The sequence below is a fragment of the Syngnathus leptorhynchus genome, chromosome 19 (assembly GCF_054491065.1).
Source record: "Syngnathus leptorhynchus isolate UIUO chromosome 19, UIUO_Slep, whole genome shotgun sequence".
NCBI lineage: Eukaryota > Metazoa > Chordata > Actinopteri > Syngnathiformes > Syngnathidae > Syngnathus > Syngnathus leptorhynchus.
This window is the reverse complement of record NC_141213.1, coordinates 1,652,639-1,672,232: the sequence shown is the minus strand read 5'-3', so window position 1 is coordinate 1,672,232 and position 19,594 is coordinate 1,652,639. Positions and strand designations below refer to the sequence as shown.

Genomic DNA, 19,594 nt, shown 5'->3' with positions numbered 1-19,594 from the left:
AGAAATGGAAGTGTTTGACGCTGAAGTTGATGCCGTGTTTTGGGGGTTTCACTTTTATCTTGAAAGCAACAGACGGAAGTGTGTCCCACGTTTCGCAGTGCTGGTTCCGGCGCCGGAGTTGATGCTATGCGAATGACGTTTATTGATAGTGGCCGTCCGACCGCTAACTACGGCAACAACAGTAGGTAAAAAATACACGAAATCTTTCTGCACAAATGACGGTGCGCGTACTTGCAAAATTCGACATTAGAAGGTGCAAATAGAAACTACGTTATACATTATCTTTAAAAGCCATAATTTATTTGAAAGAATGCACTCAAGTATTTAAGTTGTCGTAAGAATAGCTTCTTCTAAGCAACCCATTCTACTAAAGCCACTATTGCAAAATAACTGTAATGATCATACAGAAACCTTAGAACATAGGTATCAAATTCCGGTCCTCGAGATGTTTTCCTCCTCCAACACACCTTATTTCAAGTGTTCAGGATCGTTATCAGGCTCCTGCAGAGCTTACTGTAAATATTCATGACTGCGTCACCTGGTTACAAGTTGCTGTAATATAATGACGTCAAAACTATGCTTTGAATCCAATTTAATGAGTGTTAGCGCCGCAAGCTACGAGAAGGCGCTCGGTTGGGCTGTTGGTGCTTTTGGAAGTCAAATGAAATAGTGAGAGAAAAGACAAATATGTCGCCACTTTTGCAATGCTTACATGCCTGACGTGTAATGACAGCTTCAATGCCTTCAAAAAGCATGCTTTTAGAGTCTATATCCTTGTTAAGGTAGAAGGTAAGATGATGCTATGGATGTTAATTATTATGACCAAGCTTACAGCATTAATTGGGGAAATTAACTCGACTTGTGTAAAAGTCACCAAGCATGTTTGTGTTGTTTAAACGAAACCCTGCAAACGTCGAGCATCAGCCGCATTCGCTCCAGTCGCATGACGCATGCGCGGTTTCAGCTCGGTCAACTGGTGGAAACAGGGAATGTGAGTGAAGGTACCCTTAATAAGCACACGGTCTTGGACATTTATGGTATTGTGTTCACAAAATAAAAGCATCCCAAAAGATAGTAGACGATGGTGCGTGGTTTTAGAAAAAGTTGATCTTGAATTATCTTGTGTACTTGTCATTGTGTGTGGCCGAACATGATAGAACGACATTACCAAACGAGACAAACGACAGCTCCAGTCCGCCTTGTCGTTTGCGTATACGTTTGCTTTGTAACGCGAGTTTTATTTTGAAACCCAGTAACAGGAAGCTGATCTTGGACGTCCGCTAGCTTAGCTATCGCTCCCGCCTCCTCTTTCGTCTTTTTCACAGCAGCTTGGAAGAGCGAGAGTGGCGGAGTCGGATGAATCTACGACACGAAAACCTTTCTTATACCCTCCAAAAAGCACAAAAACGGCCGAGGAAGGCATCACCGAAGCCCGCGGCAGTTGGGAGATGACATCTGCGCACCATGATCTACGATAGAGAGGCGGTTTAGCGAGAACGGAGGGACGGTTGCTGGACAATCGATTTAGTAAGCTGGATTCGTTTTGGAACATCTGTAGCGCAAAATGTGGACATCCGCTATCCTTCCGCCGAGGTCGATTTAGACGCGCGATTTAGACGTATGCACCCTTGCCATTCCGTTTCAAAATCCAGCTAATTCCCCCCCTCTCACCCCCCCCGGGGAGCAGTGAAGTCATCCGAGAAGGAAAAACGGGCCGTAATCATCTCCGTAGCGACAAGGAAAATCCGCTTTCTCACTCCCTCCCTCACTCGGACTCGCCCTGCCCCCCCCCTGCACAACCCGCCTTTACATGCTGTATTCCCCCTGAAGTACTCTCTCTCCTCGACACCCCCCTTGCCCCCTCCCCGACGCCCCCACCTTCGAGCCACCCAGTTGGCCATTATCCGCAGTCGAGGATGCCGGATCAGATCTCAGTATCCGAGTTTCTCTCGGAGACCACCGAGGATTACAATTCGCCTACCACGTCCAGCTTCACCACCCGGTTGCAGAGCTGCAGGAACACCGTCAACGTTCTGGAAGAGGTGAGGAGACCGCCAGTTGCATGATGAACGCAGGGGCGGGGATGGGGGGGGGGGGGGGGTTAGCTAAGGGCATCTAACTCCGTAGGTTATTTCAATGCATTTTTTTTCAACCGCATTGATGCAGGCTTTTTATTTTTTTTGCTTGATAACATGAATGGGTCGAGCTCGCTGGCTGTTTCTCTGAAGGTGAACTTGCGTGTCCTCGTGTTGCTTTTTTTTTTTTTTTTTTGTCACATCAGAGTGAGGAACTCTCAACGAAGAGAGGGCTTGGGCAACTGGAATGGAGGATGTGCGGCTTACGTAAGCGTGCAGCTTCAGTGCACATGGCTGCCACCGCTCAGAGTTGTCTGTTCCTGAGTTAAAAAAAAAAAAAAAGTGCTATATAAATTCTGCAAAAAAAAAACAACAATTGCTAATACAAGCACATGACACATTATACTACTCTCACCAATATTGTTCCATTTGTGCTATGAAGTCAAGTTAATGCTGTTTGAAACATCACGTCATTTTGACAAGTTAACCCATTCATAATTTCAGTCCGTACCAGTTTATTAGTGGTTATGGAGGTCTCGAGAGATTGACCTTTACACTTGCTAGCAACTAGCTAGCTTGACGCATCGCCTACGTGCTAAAAGAAAAAGCAAAATGTGTCGCAAGCCCGACCGAAAACAACAACTACAGCAGCAGCACATCTTGTCGATGCTGTGTCATCTTCCAACACTTCCTGACTGTGTAATCAGGTCAGGCAGGCCAGTAACCCCCTCACCACCCTCTTCGTATGTTTGCCACCTCAGGACCCCCCGTCGTGGCATCCCAAATAAATGGAGCATCAAACACGAGAATTTCTCTCGCTCTCTCACGCACACGCACCTTGGCTTCGATGCCTAAAGGTGCCCTCATTTCCAAATGCGAAACGCGTAGCGCCTCCAGCCTCCCAGGCGTTTGCCGCAGTCCCCCGCATGGAATGTTTTCACCCTCACTTCCAAGAAATAAAAGTTCCCCCCGCAGAAAACAAAACGACGGTCCGTATTTTAAAGGGCAACTACACCCAAAAATGTTTTTTTTTTGGTAGACGCCGATATTTATCCAAACACGATTTTAATCTGGGTAATATGATTTGAAAAATAAGAACTGAATGGAATAATTTCATCCAAGTAAGGGCGGCGCCATGCTGGCTAAAATGATTTTCAGCTGCTGAGTGAGCGGCGAGTGCGAGCAACTTTTGTTGTTCCCACGTGTCAGTCGACCTATCCGCCGTCGGTCGCTGGCGTGGTGAATCCCCTCCCCGGCGCAAACGAAAACCATCTGTAGGCAAAGGGAGCTGCTGCGGCCATGTGCTTCAGTAGCCGCCATGTAGTTTTTGTCTTCTCGCTTGGGAGGATCACATGACCCGGAAGACCATTCGAGTGTTCTTCTTCTCGTTTTGTTTGACAAAGTAAATGATGCAAAGGTACGACCTGAATATTTCAGGAGCGTAACCCAAGGCGGAAAACTGACCACAGCCTGACTCATCGTTAATTTCATCCCCCTTTCATTATTGATTGGTCACCACCGAGTCACCGCAGCCAGCTGTCGGATCAGGATAGGCCAATGTTATGCTAATATTAGCTTGCATCTGGCTACTTTTTGGTGTGGATATATTTTATGGGAAGTCATTGGGGCACTCTTGTTCCAATGTGGATTTGCGGTATGGGCTTTCAAGATGGTCGACAGCTGCAGACGGGCCTCGACGTCGACACACCGAGCTAACCGCGGTAGCGTAGAGTACATTGAGGGACAAGACGAGACAAGCGCAAATGCGTTCGTGTTTGCTTTTTTTTCCCGAGTGCCGCATCGGAGCGCTCCACAGGCGAGTCTTGACCCACTTTTGCTTTTTATCCCCGCATACAAAGCAAAGCCTCGCAGCTGATGCCGTGCTGACAGGAAGGGGCCAATGCAAAATGATGCTGGGGTTTTTTTTTCCCCCTCCCATGCATTTTACACAGCACATTGACGTAACGGCACTACTTTTAGTAGCAGGCAACAAGGGAAGCACTTCTCTGTTACGGTGTTCCGTGGGCCGCATCGGGAATAATGTTGACTTTTCACAGTCTTCCCATTCAACCGTGACTGGGCTTGACCCTTTTAGATTTTTTACATAACAGCCTTTTCAATAGGAGCTGCGACTGAAAAGGATGGAATGCTGAAAGGGGTGTTTTGTTCCAAGTCTTTAGTGGCCCTGGAAGATGGTTACACAAAACAAAAAAACGTTGCGCAAAACATCCTGGTTTGGAAAAGTTTGATCTATTTTTTGACCAAACGAGACTGTCACGCAAAATATGTTATTCATGAAGTTTAGCATTATAATAGTTTGTCTTTTTTTTCAGAAAGGTACAACGTCAGTTGTAGGCTTTCAATGATCTAAGTGCGGAAATTGGGTGTTGTGGCCACGTGCAAATACGGCCAAAGCGATGTTGGCCCTCGGCACAGTCGACGGTCATGTGTTGTCACGTGTGGCCGTGTCCCGTCTATCCCAACAATGCAGGCACGGTTCTCCACTACACTACCAACTCGTACAAGGCAACCGTGCAAAAAGGATCTCTACAAACATTTGAAAAAATAAAACTTATTCATCATACTCATGCTAACATGTTAGCTTAATTCATGGCTCAGATTCCCTCAAGCAAAATGCTAATATTAGCTTCTTATCTATCTACCAGCTACCAATGTATCTTTAGCTACAGTAGCTAGCTAGCTAGCGTTGATGCTCCTCAAGGCGTGGCTAACATGTTCTAATTTTTCCACTTGTTTGCGAATTGCTAATATTAGCTTAGCTTCTTTTTATTCATAAACATAAGTCGATAGGACAAACACCCCTTTTTATCTGCGTACTTGTTGAGATGCTAAGCTAGGTGGGGCAATCTACCGGTGGCTAACTTCAGGTAACATACGCGGTGAAGCTATGGCGCTGGTAATATTTACTTTCTTAACTATAGCTCAGTCATAGAATAAAAAAAGACAATGAATGGAATAGTTTCCTTTGAGACTGAGTGGAACATCCCCCGTTCCTTTTTTATTCTGACATGCAAATGTTTTGACTTCACATTTGTTTTATCTAACGACTCAAACAAATGACTTGACTGAGCCCGTCTTTTCATTTTGCTCCATCAATTCCCGACTCGCGTGTTGCTTGCAAATGTAAAGCGGCTGCCATCTTGTCTTCATCTTCCTCGTCGCCCTCCCTGAGAATACGAGCGGCGCTAATGCTAACGGGGGCCTCAAGCCCAAGCGTGCAGGTCCAGCAGAAAGGCGCCGTCCGCTCTGACGGCCGACTGTCCTGTTGCGGCTCGGGGGTTAAACAAAACTTCCGTTTCTCTTCCTCTACAAGTTGCTTCGCCTCGGCCCACGCGCTTGTGTTTAATTGAAAACGCAGCTTTTTTACGCTATTTTGAAGTGGGCAGCAGCGAAAGAATGCAAAGTGCGCGAGTTTGGTTTTGTTCCGTCTGCCGTCATTTCTCCCACCGTTTCTGCCGCCGTAACGGAACAATCCAACAGCTGTATCGACATGAATAATGACTTCCCGACGGGTGCAAAAGCAACAAACAAAAAGGCAATTCGGTTAGCTACGCTTCGCCCGGCGTGGGTGTGATGGGGGGAAACACAGCTCGGCAAAAAGATGCGCCCGAGGACGCTGCCAGCTGAGCCCCGGAAGCCTTCGGCATTTGGAAGATGTGCCGCGGAAAGCGCCGGTTTGTCAACAAAAATGATCGGTTCAAATGCACCGAAGATGTTTTCACCCCATGTGAGTGTTTGTGTCATCTGACCTCAGCAGCTTTTTGGAAGCGCCGCATCCTCTTATTTTCCCCCCATTCCATACACTATGTGTCAGAGTGAGAGAAAGGGATGTGCATTTGCTTCCTGCCAATGAAAACGCTTCCCCACCCTTCCTGCTTGAGTCATGCTGCCGTACACACACACACACACACACACACACACACACACACACACACACACACACACACACACACACACACACACACACACACACACACACACACACACACACACACACACACACACACACACTCCAGCCACTTAACCACCGCTTTGCCGAATCTTTGACTTAACTCTCAATGAATGTGTCGAGATGGGAATTGTGAAAATCAATTTCCAAATGGTACAAGTTCCCGTGGTAAAAATGATTTGTCCCCAAATTCTCACAAATGGCCTCATCTTGTTTTTTAGCAGAAGCAGATGTCATTGACTCTCAAAGTATCGGCCAAACGAGATGTTTTTTTGGGTTCTGGCTTTCGGGGGAAGTCCTTTCTTCCCTGTGCCCTTTCCTGTTTTCCCACTACTGCGTGGCTATAATTAGAATATTAGCGCTTCTCTCAGAACTTGCTCAATGACTAAAACAGCCGTGGAGCCGACGACAAAAAAAAACACAAAAAAAAAACAAAGCTAGCCTTGTTGGCATCTTTCTGCAAACTCCGTGACAAAGAATTTTGAGCCAGAGTGTGAGGTGACCACGTCTAGTCTCCTTGCCAGATGAAGGAATTTTTATAAAAAAGTGCTAGATGACACGACATTGATGTAGCCCATGAAGGCATTCCAAATATTTGAAGCAGCTCTTGGTGTGTTGCAACATGGCTGCAAGCTACAATCATAAACACGTGGGTCAAGTCTTTGAATCGGGGTAAGCTCTGCTGCTTCCAGTTTGACGACAAATAATCTCTGCACGTTAATGAAATTGTCGACCGTCCCGAGGGATCAAAAGTGTGACGTGTGCTCGCTGTAAATATCAGAGTCTCCTCATTGTGGTGGCCTTAATGTGAATGGCTGGAATGTGGCAACCCTGACGGTTATTTGCCGCACAACTAACAATTTGTCATCCATTTTTCTCAGGCTCTGGACCAGGACCGAACCTCCCTGCAGAAGGTGAAGAAATCCGTCAAGGCCATCTACAATTCAGGACAAGGTGAGACCGAGTTGTCTATAAATGGTTAGTTTCAGATGTCCGGTCACGTTGAGTCGTTAGAGTCACGAGGTCAAGATGTTTGCTCTCATCCTTTTTTCAGTTTCACATCAAGCTTCAGGCCAGAGAGAAACAAAAACTAATATGTTTCTTACCTAAGCAGAGAGGAATAAATCAAAAATACGCTCATTTGTTTTCAATGTGTTTCTAACAGTTAGCTTTTGTTCTTGTTGTTAACATCGATTAGGTTAGAACCTATGCTAAATTAGCATAGCATGCTTTGATAGGGAAGCTAACCAACGCTGTTGCTAGCAACCATAAAATGTCTTCTCAACTAAGTGGGAGGAAAACAAAAACGGCCACGTGTTTATGGGTTATCCGGAAAGACCAAAGACAAACACCGACAAAAGCAGACATCTCTACTAGTCACGCTAATGCTAATCCGCAGATGCCAGGAACAGAGGAAGGCTGACTGTTGTTTTCTCTCTCTGTTCAACAGATCATGTCCAAAATGAGGAAAACTATGCCCAAGCTCTGGACAAATTTGGCAGCAACTTCATCAGCCGGGACAACCCTGACCTGGGCACTGCCTTCGTCAAGTTCTCCTCGCTCACCAAGGAGCTCTCGGCCCTCCTGAAGAACCTGGTGAGTCTGAAATCTGAGGCAGAGATACGTGTTTATTTTTGCCCGCCGCGGTTAAAACGATGGGAGAGATTATTTCGGTAGTCACTTGCGTAATTGGTTTTACGTGTGCGGATTAGGATTAAGTGAGCTTCTGGTTTTGCTTTGTGGTTGGGGAAGGTCAGAATTTGACCAAGGTAATTTAAAAAGTGACACTTTTAGGCATCAAAACCCGCAAGCCAAATAACATGTATTTCCTCCGGGTGGGCCGAGGGCCTTTATCTGCGCCGCTGCGGACGTTGCCGTTGAGTAATGCGTCCTGTTTAGATCCCCATCGCCCTTCAGTTTCCACCTCTCTGCTTCCTGTCTCGTAAATCCATCGGCGGCAGCACGGCCGGCGCGTCGCCAGGAAGATTGACCTCTTCCCGTGCTTCCGTCCATGTCTTTCTTTTAGTCTTTCCCACATCTGACCTTTTTTTTTTTTCATCGCGTGCACGGCGACAACTCGACAACTGCACCCCGAAGGCTCCCGGCGGGAACACGCCAGAGCAGCAAATGACTTATTGACGACTGATAGATGGCCCGGTTGTTGCGCAAGCCTCCACATAAGGAATTTATAGAGCGGCTGTATCTTCGGCAGACATTTTTAGTGTTGATTCCCTTTTGCCGGAAGGCAGCCAGTTATAGATTTTTTTTTTTCCCAGCTCTTAAGGAGCACATTAGTGGCCATTAAGTGTTGTTTACATCCTTGATTGCTGCTCTACGTTTGTGCGGGCTGTAAATGACCTCGCCGAGCCTAATGGTTAGAGAGAGACGGCGAGCGGCGCTCGTCTTCTGCCGACTCGCCCGCATCTGGCGTCTATTTATCCGTTTGTTTGTTTTTCACCCGAGTCCTAACTCACCGCAGCGGCTTTAGTCGCAACGAATCGCAGTGGCGCCGAGTACATTGTGCACCCAAGAAAATATGGACACAAGTGTTCGGTAGAATTGCGCAATCTGTAGTCATACTTCATAGTCGTTTCCATGACGACAACACCCGATTGCACTTGACCAGTCATTGTGAAGTTTGCCAGACGCTAGGCCCGTTTGGTACTTGGTCCGATCGTTTTATCGATGCTCCCGGATGAGGTTTCCCGTAAAACCAACCTTCTAGCGGCTGACACAGCACTTCCTGTTCGTGCTCTTGTTTGAAAGCAATCCGCAGCACCACTTAGCTAACTTAACGATCGCCGCACGCAAAAATGCTCCGAACAAAAACAGACTGGCGTTTCTACATCAGAGCCAGCGTAACCGTCGTGTGTTTTTTTTATTTTTTCTTCTTCCTCAGCTCCAGAGCTTGAGTCACAATGTCATCTTCACCCTGGACTCGCTGCTCAAGGGAGACTTGAAGGGCGTCAAAGGGGTAAGGTGTCTCACTTTTCTCTTTGGCACGACTAAGCAGCAGCCGGGGCGGATGTGAGAGCACGCCGAGTCAGCACATCCCACCATTTGCCTCCTCGACTTGTGTGCATTTACACGCTTGGGCGGGAGGGAGGAGAGTGTGAACAGACCACAGGGGGGGGGGGGGGGGAGTCAAAGTCGCTGTTTGAATGACTGCGCTGTAAATAATATTGCCTCCGTGCTGTGGCGGAAGAACCTGGGTCATGAACTTCATCGATGACGATGATGATGGCAGCCGTGCCGCTGGTGGCAGTCCAAAAGTCTGTCCTCGCCGTGACCCCCATGACTCTCGCTCTGTCCTCTGTTGTGTCTATGCAGGACATAAAGAAGCCCTTTGACAAGGCCTGGAAGGACTATGAAGCCAAATTGTGAGTCTACTGCTTTTGCACACGCCCAGCCACCTCAGTCCAAGTCAGCCATGTTTTGTTTTGCGGCGCAGCACCAAAATCGAGAAGGAGAAACGGGAGCACGCCAAGCAGCACGGCATGATCCGAACTGAGATCACCGGGGCCGAAATCGCTGAGGAGATGGAAAAGGAGCGTCGGCTCTTCCAGCTGCAGATGTGCGAGGTGGGTTCGGTAAAGGGGGGGAGGAGGAAAAAAAAAAAAAAAAAAAAAAAAAGCAGAAGCTTTTTATGACTGCGATGACATCGCTCTGTTTCTTGTCAACTGTGGGAACTCGAAGAAGAAGCGAAAGCTTTTTCTGAGTGCTGGGTGGCGACACCCACGCCTGGCTCACTTGAGATTTTCCGACTGCAATTACATAACGCACAAGTAGCTGCTGCGCCGGCGCCACCGTGTGAATTATTCAGCGCAGAAAAGAAATGCGCCGCAGTGCCGCTTCTCCCGGCCCACATGTTCCTCAACTGTAGACGCTACAAAAGTGCAAGATGATGAAGCGGAAAGTACCACATGTGACGTGTTACTGACGACGTGTGCCAAACACTCTCAGTCTAGCCACATCTGCAAGATACTTGGTTGAGGACGTTTTTGGAATTACTTGGACGTGGAAGAAAAATGAATGTTTGTGCGTTTGTGTTGCAGTACTTGATTAAAGTGAACGAGATCAAGACCAAGAAAGGCGTGGACCTCCTCCAGAACCTCATCAAGTATTACCATGCACAGTGCAAGTAAGCAAGCCCCGCCCCCTGGCTTTCATGCCAACGCTGAGCTTGAATCGGATGTGTTGCGACAGCCTGTGATGTTACCATCGTACAATTATTTTAACATTTTTTGCAGTATTATAAATATTTTACATACAACATGAGAATAAGCGACATTGGATTTATTTCAAGGTATCGAGTACGGTTAAAGGTGCCGATACCATCCAGAGATACCTATGGGCCAAAATGCCAAAACTCCCTAACAAGGAAACAATATTATTCAAGCATCATGCTCTTCACGGGCGAAAACCAAAGCTTTGTAGCTTAGTTCTCGCTGACGGCCAGCTGAGATGAAAATACAACTCTGCAAATAATGCAGCTGTGCACAAAACCTCAAATGTAAACGCAAGCGGGACGTCTGTCGCAGTTTCTTCCAGGACGGCTTGAAGACGGCCGACAAGCTTAAGCAGTACATCGAGAAGCTGGCGGCCGACCTCTACAACGTAAATCGTCTTTGCTTTTTTTTTTTTTTTTTTTTTCACGCTCGCTAGCTACGTTTTCCTGCTTTGTTAAAAAGCACGCTTCCTATTCCTGCGTCCAGATCAAACAAACCCAGGATGAGGAGAAGAAGCAGCTGACCGCCCTGCGTGATCTCATCAAGTCCTCCCTCCAGCTGGACCACAAAGAGGTAACACACACACACACACACACATTTACAAGCCATTTTCGCAGGCCCGAGACAAAGACCCGATTCATTTAATTGTATTAGCGTAGCACAGCAGTTGGCCTAGGTCAAGTCAGTAGCTTCTTACAGCTTTTTTAATGTTTTTTTTTTTTTTTTTTTTTTTACCGTGCACGGACGGGCAAGTTTGAATTTTGCGTCGCTCGTCTCAACGTAGAAGCGGAGGCAGCGGCGTCGCGCTACTTGGCTGCAGCGTCAGTCGTGTTAGCATTCGGCTACCATACTTTTATTAGTCAAAATGGTGACATTCTCTAGTATTTCCCTTCTTGTGCATGTCACCCCACCTACTGGTATCGCCTCCACTCACACCGTCACGTCTCTCGGCAATCAGAACCAAACAGACACACACTGCGGGCTATTTTTGAGCCCTGCGTGACACAGCACCTGAGCGGGATCTTTCACACCTGTCCTGTCTGCCCCCCCCCCTGCCCCCCCCCCCTTCACTGCCTTCTTCTGCTTATCTGGAATCAAGTCTAGAAGAGTAAGTGTTGCTGCTGCCGCTGCTGCATGAAGAGCATGCTGCCATTTTGTCTGTGCCGCACTCAGCATGCTAGCGGGGACGCGGTTGGGGCGCGGGAACGCTGAGAGTGACACAAGAAAAAAAACGGAATGCCAAGTGTCAATGCCAACGTTTCATGTCATCCTTTCGCATCTTAATGAGCAAGGGGATGTTTCGCCGCATGTTTGTTTGTGCCACGACGGCGCCGGGGCGGCTTTCATTTTGCTATTTGTGCGCCTTTCAGGACTCGCAGAGTAAACAAGGTGGCTACAGCATGCACCAGCTGCAGGGCAACAAGGAGTTTGGTAGCGAGAAGAAAGGCTACCTGCTCAAGAAGAGCGACGGGTAAGCGCAACGTAAATGTTTGTTGCTGCGCCGTGGGAGCAAATTCCAAACTGCCTTTTGTCTCTTTTGCGCCCCTCGCAGGCTGAGGAAGGTGTGGCAGCGCAGGCAGTGCTCGGTGAAGGGCGGCATCCTCACCATCTCTCATGCCACAGTGAGTACGCACACACACTCAGGATCTCCCCAACCCCCTTCCTCTCCTCACGCGTGAGCGTGCAATCTGCTGGAATTGACATCGAGTGGTCACCATGGCAACTCCGTGCCCCCCACCCCCCCTCCTCCCTCCGCCTGCTGTTCCAGGGTGACTCATCTGTGGAAGTGCGTGCGTGCGCACTGTGTCGGCTGCGGTCCGCACTTGTGTCGCAGTGGCCGATTTGGAGAAAGGGTGGCTTTTTTTCTCGACAAAGGAACGTGTAAATCTGCGCGACAAGCCGGGCGGACAAACCGGGCGGACAAACCGGCTGAGGTCGCGTTCAAGGCGATGACATCATCGCCGTGTGCTAAAAGTAGCTCGCTACATGAAGTCGGCAGCGATGCGAACTGACATTATTATTATTTTTTTCTTCTCTTCATCTCTCGCACGCTCCACTTCACTTATTCAAGCGCGTCTTTGGGCTGAAATGCAAAAGCCACTCAGTTCACTTTTCGTGAAAGAACTATGACGCAGTTGTTGCGACATTTCAAAGCAGTTGCCAGCTGTCCCAATAACATGTCCTGAACTCGCTATCGTCAACGTCGCAATTATGACAACAGTCAAAAAAAGAATAAAAATCCCTTTGAATGAATATTACCCCAAAAAAAATTGAACCATCGATGTCGTTTGAAAATGAAACTGAGAGCTTGCTTCCCTTTACAGTCCAACAGGCAGCCGGTGAAGCTCAACCTCCTCACCTGCCAGGTCAAACCCAGCGGCGAGGATAGAAAATGTTTTGATCTCATTTCTCGTAAGTGTGCGTCGATGTACGAGGCGCCGGCCACGCCCGCTCCCGCTGACTCACGACGTGTCTCGCTGCAGATAACCGAACCTATCACTTCCAAGCTGAGGACGAGCAGGAGTTTGTCATGTGAGTATCTCCGCTGACTCGGCGGCGAGAGTTCCCATTCAGCAAAGCGTGTCAAAATGCTGAATCCGATGACGAGGGCTACTTCAACTCGTGACCCTCCATAGTCCCCCCACCCCCCACCCACCCACCGCCGTCACGCGCTTCATCATCTGCGAACGCCTTTGATAAAATATTCAGTGTTCCCTCGCAGCCGCCAGCCCTCCCCGTCCTGCAATTAGCGGTGCCTTGTTAGGTTTTTTTTTTTGCATGCAAACACACGCGTGCGAGCAGATTGCGCCGTGTCGGGAACCTCGGGACGCCATGTTTGAAAAGCAGGCGCGGTGTTTCCCATCTGTGCTGTAGGAGAGCCCCAGTGTGCCGCTTGTTTGCATGAGCGCGATTATTCAGGCTACGTGCACATTTAGCTTTAATGTTGAGACTGGCCACACGATTAGGTACGCCTGCACCAAAAAATGAGACACGGCCGCTCGAATCGAAGCCAATAATTACACGAGCCGAACAGAATTTCCGACTTTCTGTTTCGACATGAACTAAAGTCATCAATGAGTTGCCGTGTGACTAATCTGAGCGCCTTGTGGTGCAGCTGGATCTCGGTGCTGACCAACAGCAAGGAGGAAGCCCTGAACATGGCCTTCCGCGGCGAGCAGAGCAGCGGCGGCGAGGACGGCCTGGAGGACCTCACCAAAGCCATCATCGACGACGTCCTGCGCATGCCGGGCAACGAGCTGTGCTGTGACTGTGGCGCCGCAGGTGCGTCCAAAAAAAAAAAAAAAACGGGAAAAAAAGCCCTTTTAGGCATTTCTAGGCTTTTTTTTTTTTTTTACCTTCTCGCGGTTACATCACGCTGTTACGCAAGTCACCCAAGAGAGGCCAAGCGCGCATGTGACCTGGCATTGTTTTCATTTTCATGATAATCCCTCGCTGACGTTAGAAGGGGAGGCAGCCAAGTGATCTATCTGACTTTGATGGGCCATGTGACCACACAATGGAGAGAAAAAAAATAAAAAGGATGTTTGCGTTGACGCGTGTCTGGCCGGCAGATCCCAAATGGCTGTCCACCAACCTGGGAATCCTGACGTGCATCGAGTGCTCCGGCATCCACCGAGAGATGGGCGTGCACATCTCCCGCATCCAGTCAATGGAGCTCGACAAGCTGGGCACCTCCGAACTCTTGGTAGGGCCCACAAATCCGATGTGGAAGATAGAAAGGAAACAAATTACAACTCGATTGATTTGGAAATGTACAGTTAAAATTTCCTTCATGTTTTCCTTTTTCTTTTTTTTTTCTTTCAATTGATAACAAACACATTTGTGTTTTTGTTCTATAGCGGCTAAATGAACTCGTTTGCTGTTTTTCAGCTGGCCAAGAACGTCGGGAATAGTAGTTTCAACGAGATCATGGAGGGCAACCTGCCGTCCCCTTCGCCCAAGCCCGGGCCCTCCAGCGACATGTGAGTACACACGTGATGCCCGGAAGACAACGCCGCCGCGCTGGGCCGCCAACCTTCTTGTCGCCTCCGTCAGGACGGTGAGGAAGGAGTTCATCACCGCCAAGTACGTGGACCGCAAGTTTGCCCGCAAGACGTGCTCGTCGGCGGCGGCCAAGATGGTGGAGCTCTACGAGGCGGTGCGCGCCCGTGACCTGCTGGCCCTCGTCCAGGTCTACGCCGAGGGCGTGGAGCTCATGGAGCCTCTGCCCGAGGCCGCCCCGGTCAGTTGCCGCCCGATTCGGCTTTCTAAAACGCCATCGAATCTTAAATCGTGTCATTAAAAGGAGATCTGGAGATTGATTGCTGCTGTTTTTGTCGCCCCCTGCAGGAAGCCGGAGAAACGGCGCTGCACTACTCGGTCCGGACGGCCGACCAGACCTCGCTGCACCTGGTGGACTTCTTGGTGCAGAACAGGTACCTTCACGTGGACACGGCACACGAGAAAGCCATCGGCAAGCTGTGTGGAAGATAGGATTGGGTTAATGAGTCTATAAAAAACCTCAAGTGGACTCTCTGAGTGTTTTGTTGTGTCGCAGCGGTAATGTGGACAAGCAGACGGAGCGCGGCAACACGGCCCTCCATTACTGCTGCATGTACGAGAAGCCCGAGTGCCTCAAGCTGCTGCTCAGGGGCAAACCGGCCACCGACATCAGTGAGTCTGCACCACCACAGGCAAAAATCGGGGCATAATTAACTGTCTGGATCCCCTCCCACCCCCCCAGCCAATCAGAACGGGGAGACGGCACTGGACGTTGCCAGGCGACTGAGGAACACACCTTGCGAGGAGGCGGTGAGGCTTTTGCGCATCATTTCCTCGGCGGAGGTCCGGCCGCCACTGAACGCGGTCGTTCCGTCTGTTTTGTCAGCTGGTGCAAGCGGCCGAGGGCAAGTTCAACCCACACATCCACGTGGAGTACGAGTGGAGCCTCCGGCTGGAGGAGATGGACGAGAGCGACGACGACCTGGACGACAAGGTGGGTGCCGGCGCTCCGCCCCCAACGCCGGGCATCCTCGACGCCCCGTCTCGCATGTCCTCCCGCAGCCCAGTCCCATTAAGAAGGACCGCTCGCCGCGACCGCAGAGCTTCTGCCACTCATCCAGCCTGTCGCAGCACGACAAGCTCTCGCTGCCGGGCTTCATCAGCCAACGCGACAAGCAGCAGCGGCTGTCCTACAGCGCTTTCACCAACCAGATGTACAGCGCATCCACCGACCTCACTTCCTCGCCCGTCGCCGACGGCCCGCCGCTGCCGCCCAGGAACCAGGGCAAAGGTTCGCATCGCCGCCGCTGCAGCTCTTGCTCCTTTCAGTCATTCGCGCCTTTTCTTTCTTTTTTCTTTTTTTAACCTTCACTTATTTCTCATCGGACTCAAGTTGGCCGAATATTGTGGTTAATACGCTGGATCTTATCTGCCCGATGATTTTGTTCTCTTTACAAAGAACGACGTTCAAAATAAGCCAAAGCAGATTCACTGCTCAAAGAAATTCTTTCGAGGGCATGTTTGGCAGAAATGATGGTCCAAAACCCTTTAAAGGGCAAAAACTCAGACTTGGAAAAGTCGTGCTAAAGTATTTTTTTCAGTTATCTAATAAACAAAAATAATCCATTCCAGATCACTCGTGCTGAAATTCTTGAAAACCACTTTCAAATGTCATGTTTTCGTTTTAATAGCGGAGCTTGAATTTGTTATTTTCAAGAATGTCAATTCAGCCACCTTCAAGTCAATTGGGCCCGTTTTTTTTTTTTAATTTCTTTTTTTTTTATTTCTTAATTTGTTCCATTCATCTGAAATAGAAACAAGCGTGGCCGTTTGCCGTTTGTTTGGCGTGTCAAATAAGTGCAGCGGCGGCGTCTCGGCTTTATTTTGTTTTTGTGGAGGAGCAGCTCCTTTCTCTGGTCGCTCTCCCACGCGCCTCCTCCTCATCTCGCTCTCTTTTTTTCTTTGTCTTCTTTTCCCCTTCCTTTTTGATTCTTTCAGCTCCACACTTGGCATTCCTTGGCTCTCATTCGCACTACGCCACACTGGCCGGCACTCGACCATACATCCGTGAATATCCTCATTTGACTTTGACCCGCTCGCCTTTTCACCCTCACCCCCGGCCCGCCGTTTGCGGCTCACGGGAACAAACGATGCGATCCGATCGGAGCGTTCTCCCTGAGCTGTAAACGCTGGGCGCGGCCGGTCGCGTTCGCTGGCTGAGCTCTCCGTTAACCGCTTTCTTCCCACTTGAGTACCAAAAAAAAAAAAAGGTTCGATTGGACCGCGCAAATCTCTTTCCGGATTTCTCTGCTCCTCCTCCTCTTCCTCACGATCTTCATCTCCTCCTTCAACTTGTCAAGTTTGGGCGGCGCCAGTTGTGCCGGTGCTGACGTGTTGTGTGTATTATCGCTTCTCCAGCTGCCTCGTCTGTGCTGACGGCGGGAGGCAGCGCCACGCTGTCCAAGAAGAGGCCGCCGCCCCCGCCCCCCGGCCATAAACGCACGCTGTCCGACCCGCCCGGCCCGCTCTGTCACACTAGAGGGGGTCCGTCCGGGGGGGAGCCGCAAGCCCACGGTATCCAATCGGAGCACACCTTGTTTGACATTGCGCGGGACGGCGTTCCCTCTTGAAATGAACAAAAAAAAAAAAAGAACAAAGCCATCGTTCCCTCGACGAAGCGAATAATTGGATTTCCAAAGAAAAAAAGCAAATGTTTGGAAATGGGGCGCATGGAAAGCTCAGCCAGATGACCCACCCACCAACCATCCAATCTCATGGTTCCGTTTTGTCATCGCGGCATGGCGAGCGCCTCGACGTGTGTTTTGACGTACGTAACGTGTGTGTCGTGTGTTTGTGGCCACGCTTGGCACGGCTGTAGGAAGCGACTCCACGCCGCCTCCCGTCAACAAGATGTCGCCGGTCTCCAACAAATTTGAAGGCATCCCTCAGCAGCAGAGGTAAGACCTTGGCAACTCCCTTTACGTTTCCAGGTCAAGCTTAAAACTCAGTTATGGTTTCAAATTCAGGGTTTCCAGTCAGGCCTTCAAGTTGGGTGATTACATTTCAAATTTAGGGTCAAACTGTCCAATTAGGGTTATTGAAATGTTGATTTTTTTCCTTTTTCCTAAAAACAACAAACACCTTGCAGTACCACTTCAAGCAACACAAAGTCCACACTTGGTCCAAGGGTTCTTCCTAAACTACCTCAGAAAGGTGCGCTTCATTATCATCACGCTCGTCATTTGCCAGTATCAGCCGAGTGTATTATCGAACACGCATATGTGTCCAGTGGCATTGCGTAAGATCGACACCATCCACCACCCCTCCGTGGACAAAGCCGGCCTCCCCCCTGAGGTCTTCCAGAAGTCTCCGCCGGGGACTGACTCCCTGCAGAAAGCGCCGGCCCCAGAGCGTCCGCAGCCTGCCGATCCGCCGCCCAAGCCGCAGCCGTCCGAGCTGCCGCCCAAGCCCGGGGAACTCCCGCCCAAGCCGCAGCTCTCCGACCTGCCACCCAAGCCGCAACTGGGCGACCTGCCGCCCAAACCGCAGCTCAAGGACCTGCCGCCCAAGCCCCATCTGGCCGACGTGCCGCCTAGAGCGGGGGCGGCTGAGGCGGCCCCGCGCCCACCGGGGGACGCGCCGACCAGGCCCCAGACACAGCCGCCCCCGCCGCCACAACCCCAGCCGCCGGAGTCGCCATCGCCTGATCGGCCGGCCCCACCCCCGCCGCCACAGCAAAGCGCCGATGATGCCGACGGGAGCCCGCCTGGGAGCGCGGAGACCCCCGTACCCCTCCCCAGGAAGATCAACACGGTACGCATGACATCATTCAATCATTGCTTCACTTTTTTTTTTTTTTTTGTCACAGACTCAGTGGAATGTTGTTTATATCATTTTTAGCGCAAAAATTATAAAATAATTTAATTGAATAAAATGCAACGTGTGGAAATTGGACAAGGCTAAAAAAAAAAAAGCTCAACATTGTTTAAGTGCGTCCTCCTATGTGTGTTTGCGTTCCAGGGGAAGAGCAAGGCGCGACGCGTGAAGACCATCTACGACTGCCAAGCCGACAACGACGACGAGCTGACGTTCGTGGAGGGCGAGGTCATCGTGGTGACGGGCGAGGAGGACCAGGAGTGGTGGGTGAGTCCACCGGCTACGCCTTCGCACCCTCACATTTCAACTTTCAGGATTCAGGTCCTGTCCGAGTGAGTGTCTGACCCCGAGCATTTTGCACTTGCAGATCGGCCACGTCGAAGGCGAGCCGGAGCGCAAGGGCGTCTTCCCCATGTCCTTTGTGCACATCCTCAGCGACTGACCCACGACAAGACCACCCGACCCAACCAAGCCTTTGCACTACCACTAAAACAAGCTGAAGTCAAAAAGACGGCAGAGCCTCGTCCGTGCTGTACAAAGAATGTGCGTAACACCCCCCCCCCCCCCCCCCCCCTCAAACCGCCCCACCTACGGTGTTTTCTCCAATACCCCCGCCGCCAATATTATAAAACAGCTCCCGCCAGCACTTAGCTATCTGTAGACGCTGTGTGTATATACGTTTGTAAATAGATCAATCCATGTGTGCGCTGTACATACATGTTTTACTGTACAAACAAAAAAACATGCTATGGCACATTTGATCCCAACTGGCCCACGTAGACCCCGCCTCCCCCCCCCACCCAGGCTTGCTTTGTGTGTACCCGTGTTGTTTTGCAGTTGACAAAGCGTATTGCTGCCGCAACACCAAACAAAAAAACAAAAAGATCACTATCGCCTTATGTGATCAAATTCAGTTTTACAAACTTAGCATGAAATAAGCATCAATCGATGAAGTTTAAGTTCTAAAGTGATAAGTTGCATTTCCGGTTCAAAGGTCAAACCGATTCTGTCGGTTTGTTTTTTTTCTGCCGTGGCAGCGGTTGGCTAAGCTGCCGCTTGCCCGCGTTGGACTCCCTCAGCCTCGTGCTTCACCAGAATGCTCCAAGTCCCACTAGACATAAAACGCACCCCAAAACCACTTTTATCATTTCTAGTATTATCAAGCAGTATTTAATGAAACAAAGGAAAAAAAAAAAGAAAAAAAAAAGACATGTCAGCAAACAAGTGTTGAGTCACTCCCCCACCCGCCCTAAGTTGTGTTGACGGTGTCGTAAGCGAAAAAAGTTTTTTGGTTGGGTGCTCAAACGTGAAAAAAAAGTCAAGAGTTGAGTTTGATGTCTCCTGCTCCTCGCTCACGTGCACTTTTGTCCCATTGTTCAGGGAACAAACAAAAAAAAAAATGTCGTATCATTAAAGTGCTGTATTTCAAATGTCAAGCTTTC

General features: G+C 49.6%; 1 protein-coding gene across 2 annotated transcripts; it reads left to right on the top strand.

Moving 5' to 3' along the window:
• The first annotated feature begins 1,329 nt into the window (after positions 1 to 1,329).
• Positions 1,330 to 19,588, top strand: asap1b (ArfGAP with SH3 domain, ankyrin repeat and PH domain 1b). Of its 2 annotated transcripts, XM_085939495.1 has the most exons (28): positions 1,330 to 2,042; positions 6,927 to 6,999; positions 7,496 to 7,641; positions 8,945 to 9,019; positions 9,376 to 9,425; positions 9,497 to 9,626; positions 10,101 to 10,186; positions 10,587 to 10,662; positions 10,761 to 10,847; positions 11,645 to 11,745; positions 11,827 to 11,896; positions 12,599 to 12,686; positions 12,758 to 12,806; positions 13,390 to 13,556; positions 13,847 to 13,980; positions 14,166 to 14,257; positions 14,331 to 14,517; positions 14,625 to 14,710; positions 14,833 to 14,948; positions 15,019 to 15,086; positions 15,163 to 15,270; positions 15,339 to 15,567; positions 16,695 to 16,850; positions 17,155 to 17,233; positions 17,425 to 17,489; positions 17,566 to 18,089; positions 18,297 to 18,419; positions 18,520 to 19,588. In XM_085939495.1, exons 1-28 carry the CDS (start codon positions 1,917 to 1,919, stop codon positions 18,592 to 18,594), a joined length of 3,366 nt encoding a protein of 1,121 aa, XP_085795621.1. In that variant the 5' UTR covers positions 1,330 to 1,916; the 3' UTR covers positions 18,595 to 19,588. The 2 variants fall into 2 exon arrangements, with proteins under 2 accessions (XP_085795621.1, XP_085795622.1); XM_085939496.1 differs by lacking the exon at positions 16,695 to 16,850.
• Positions 19,589 to 19,594: the final 6 nt, after the last annotated feature.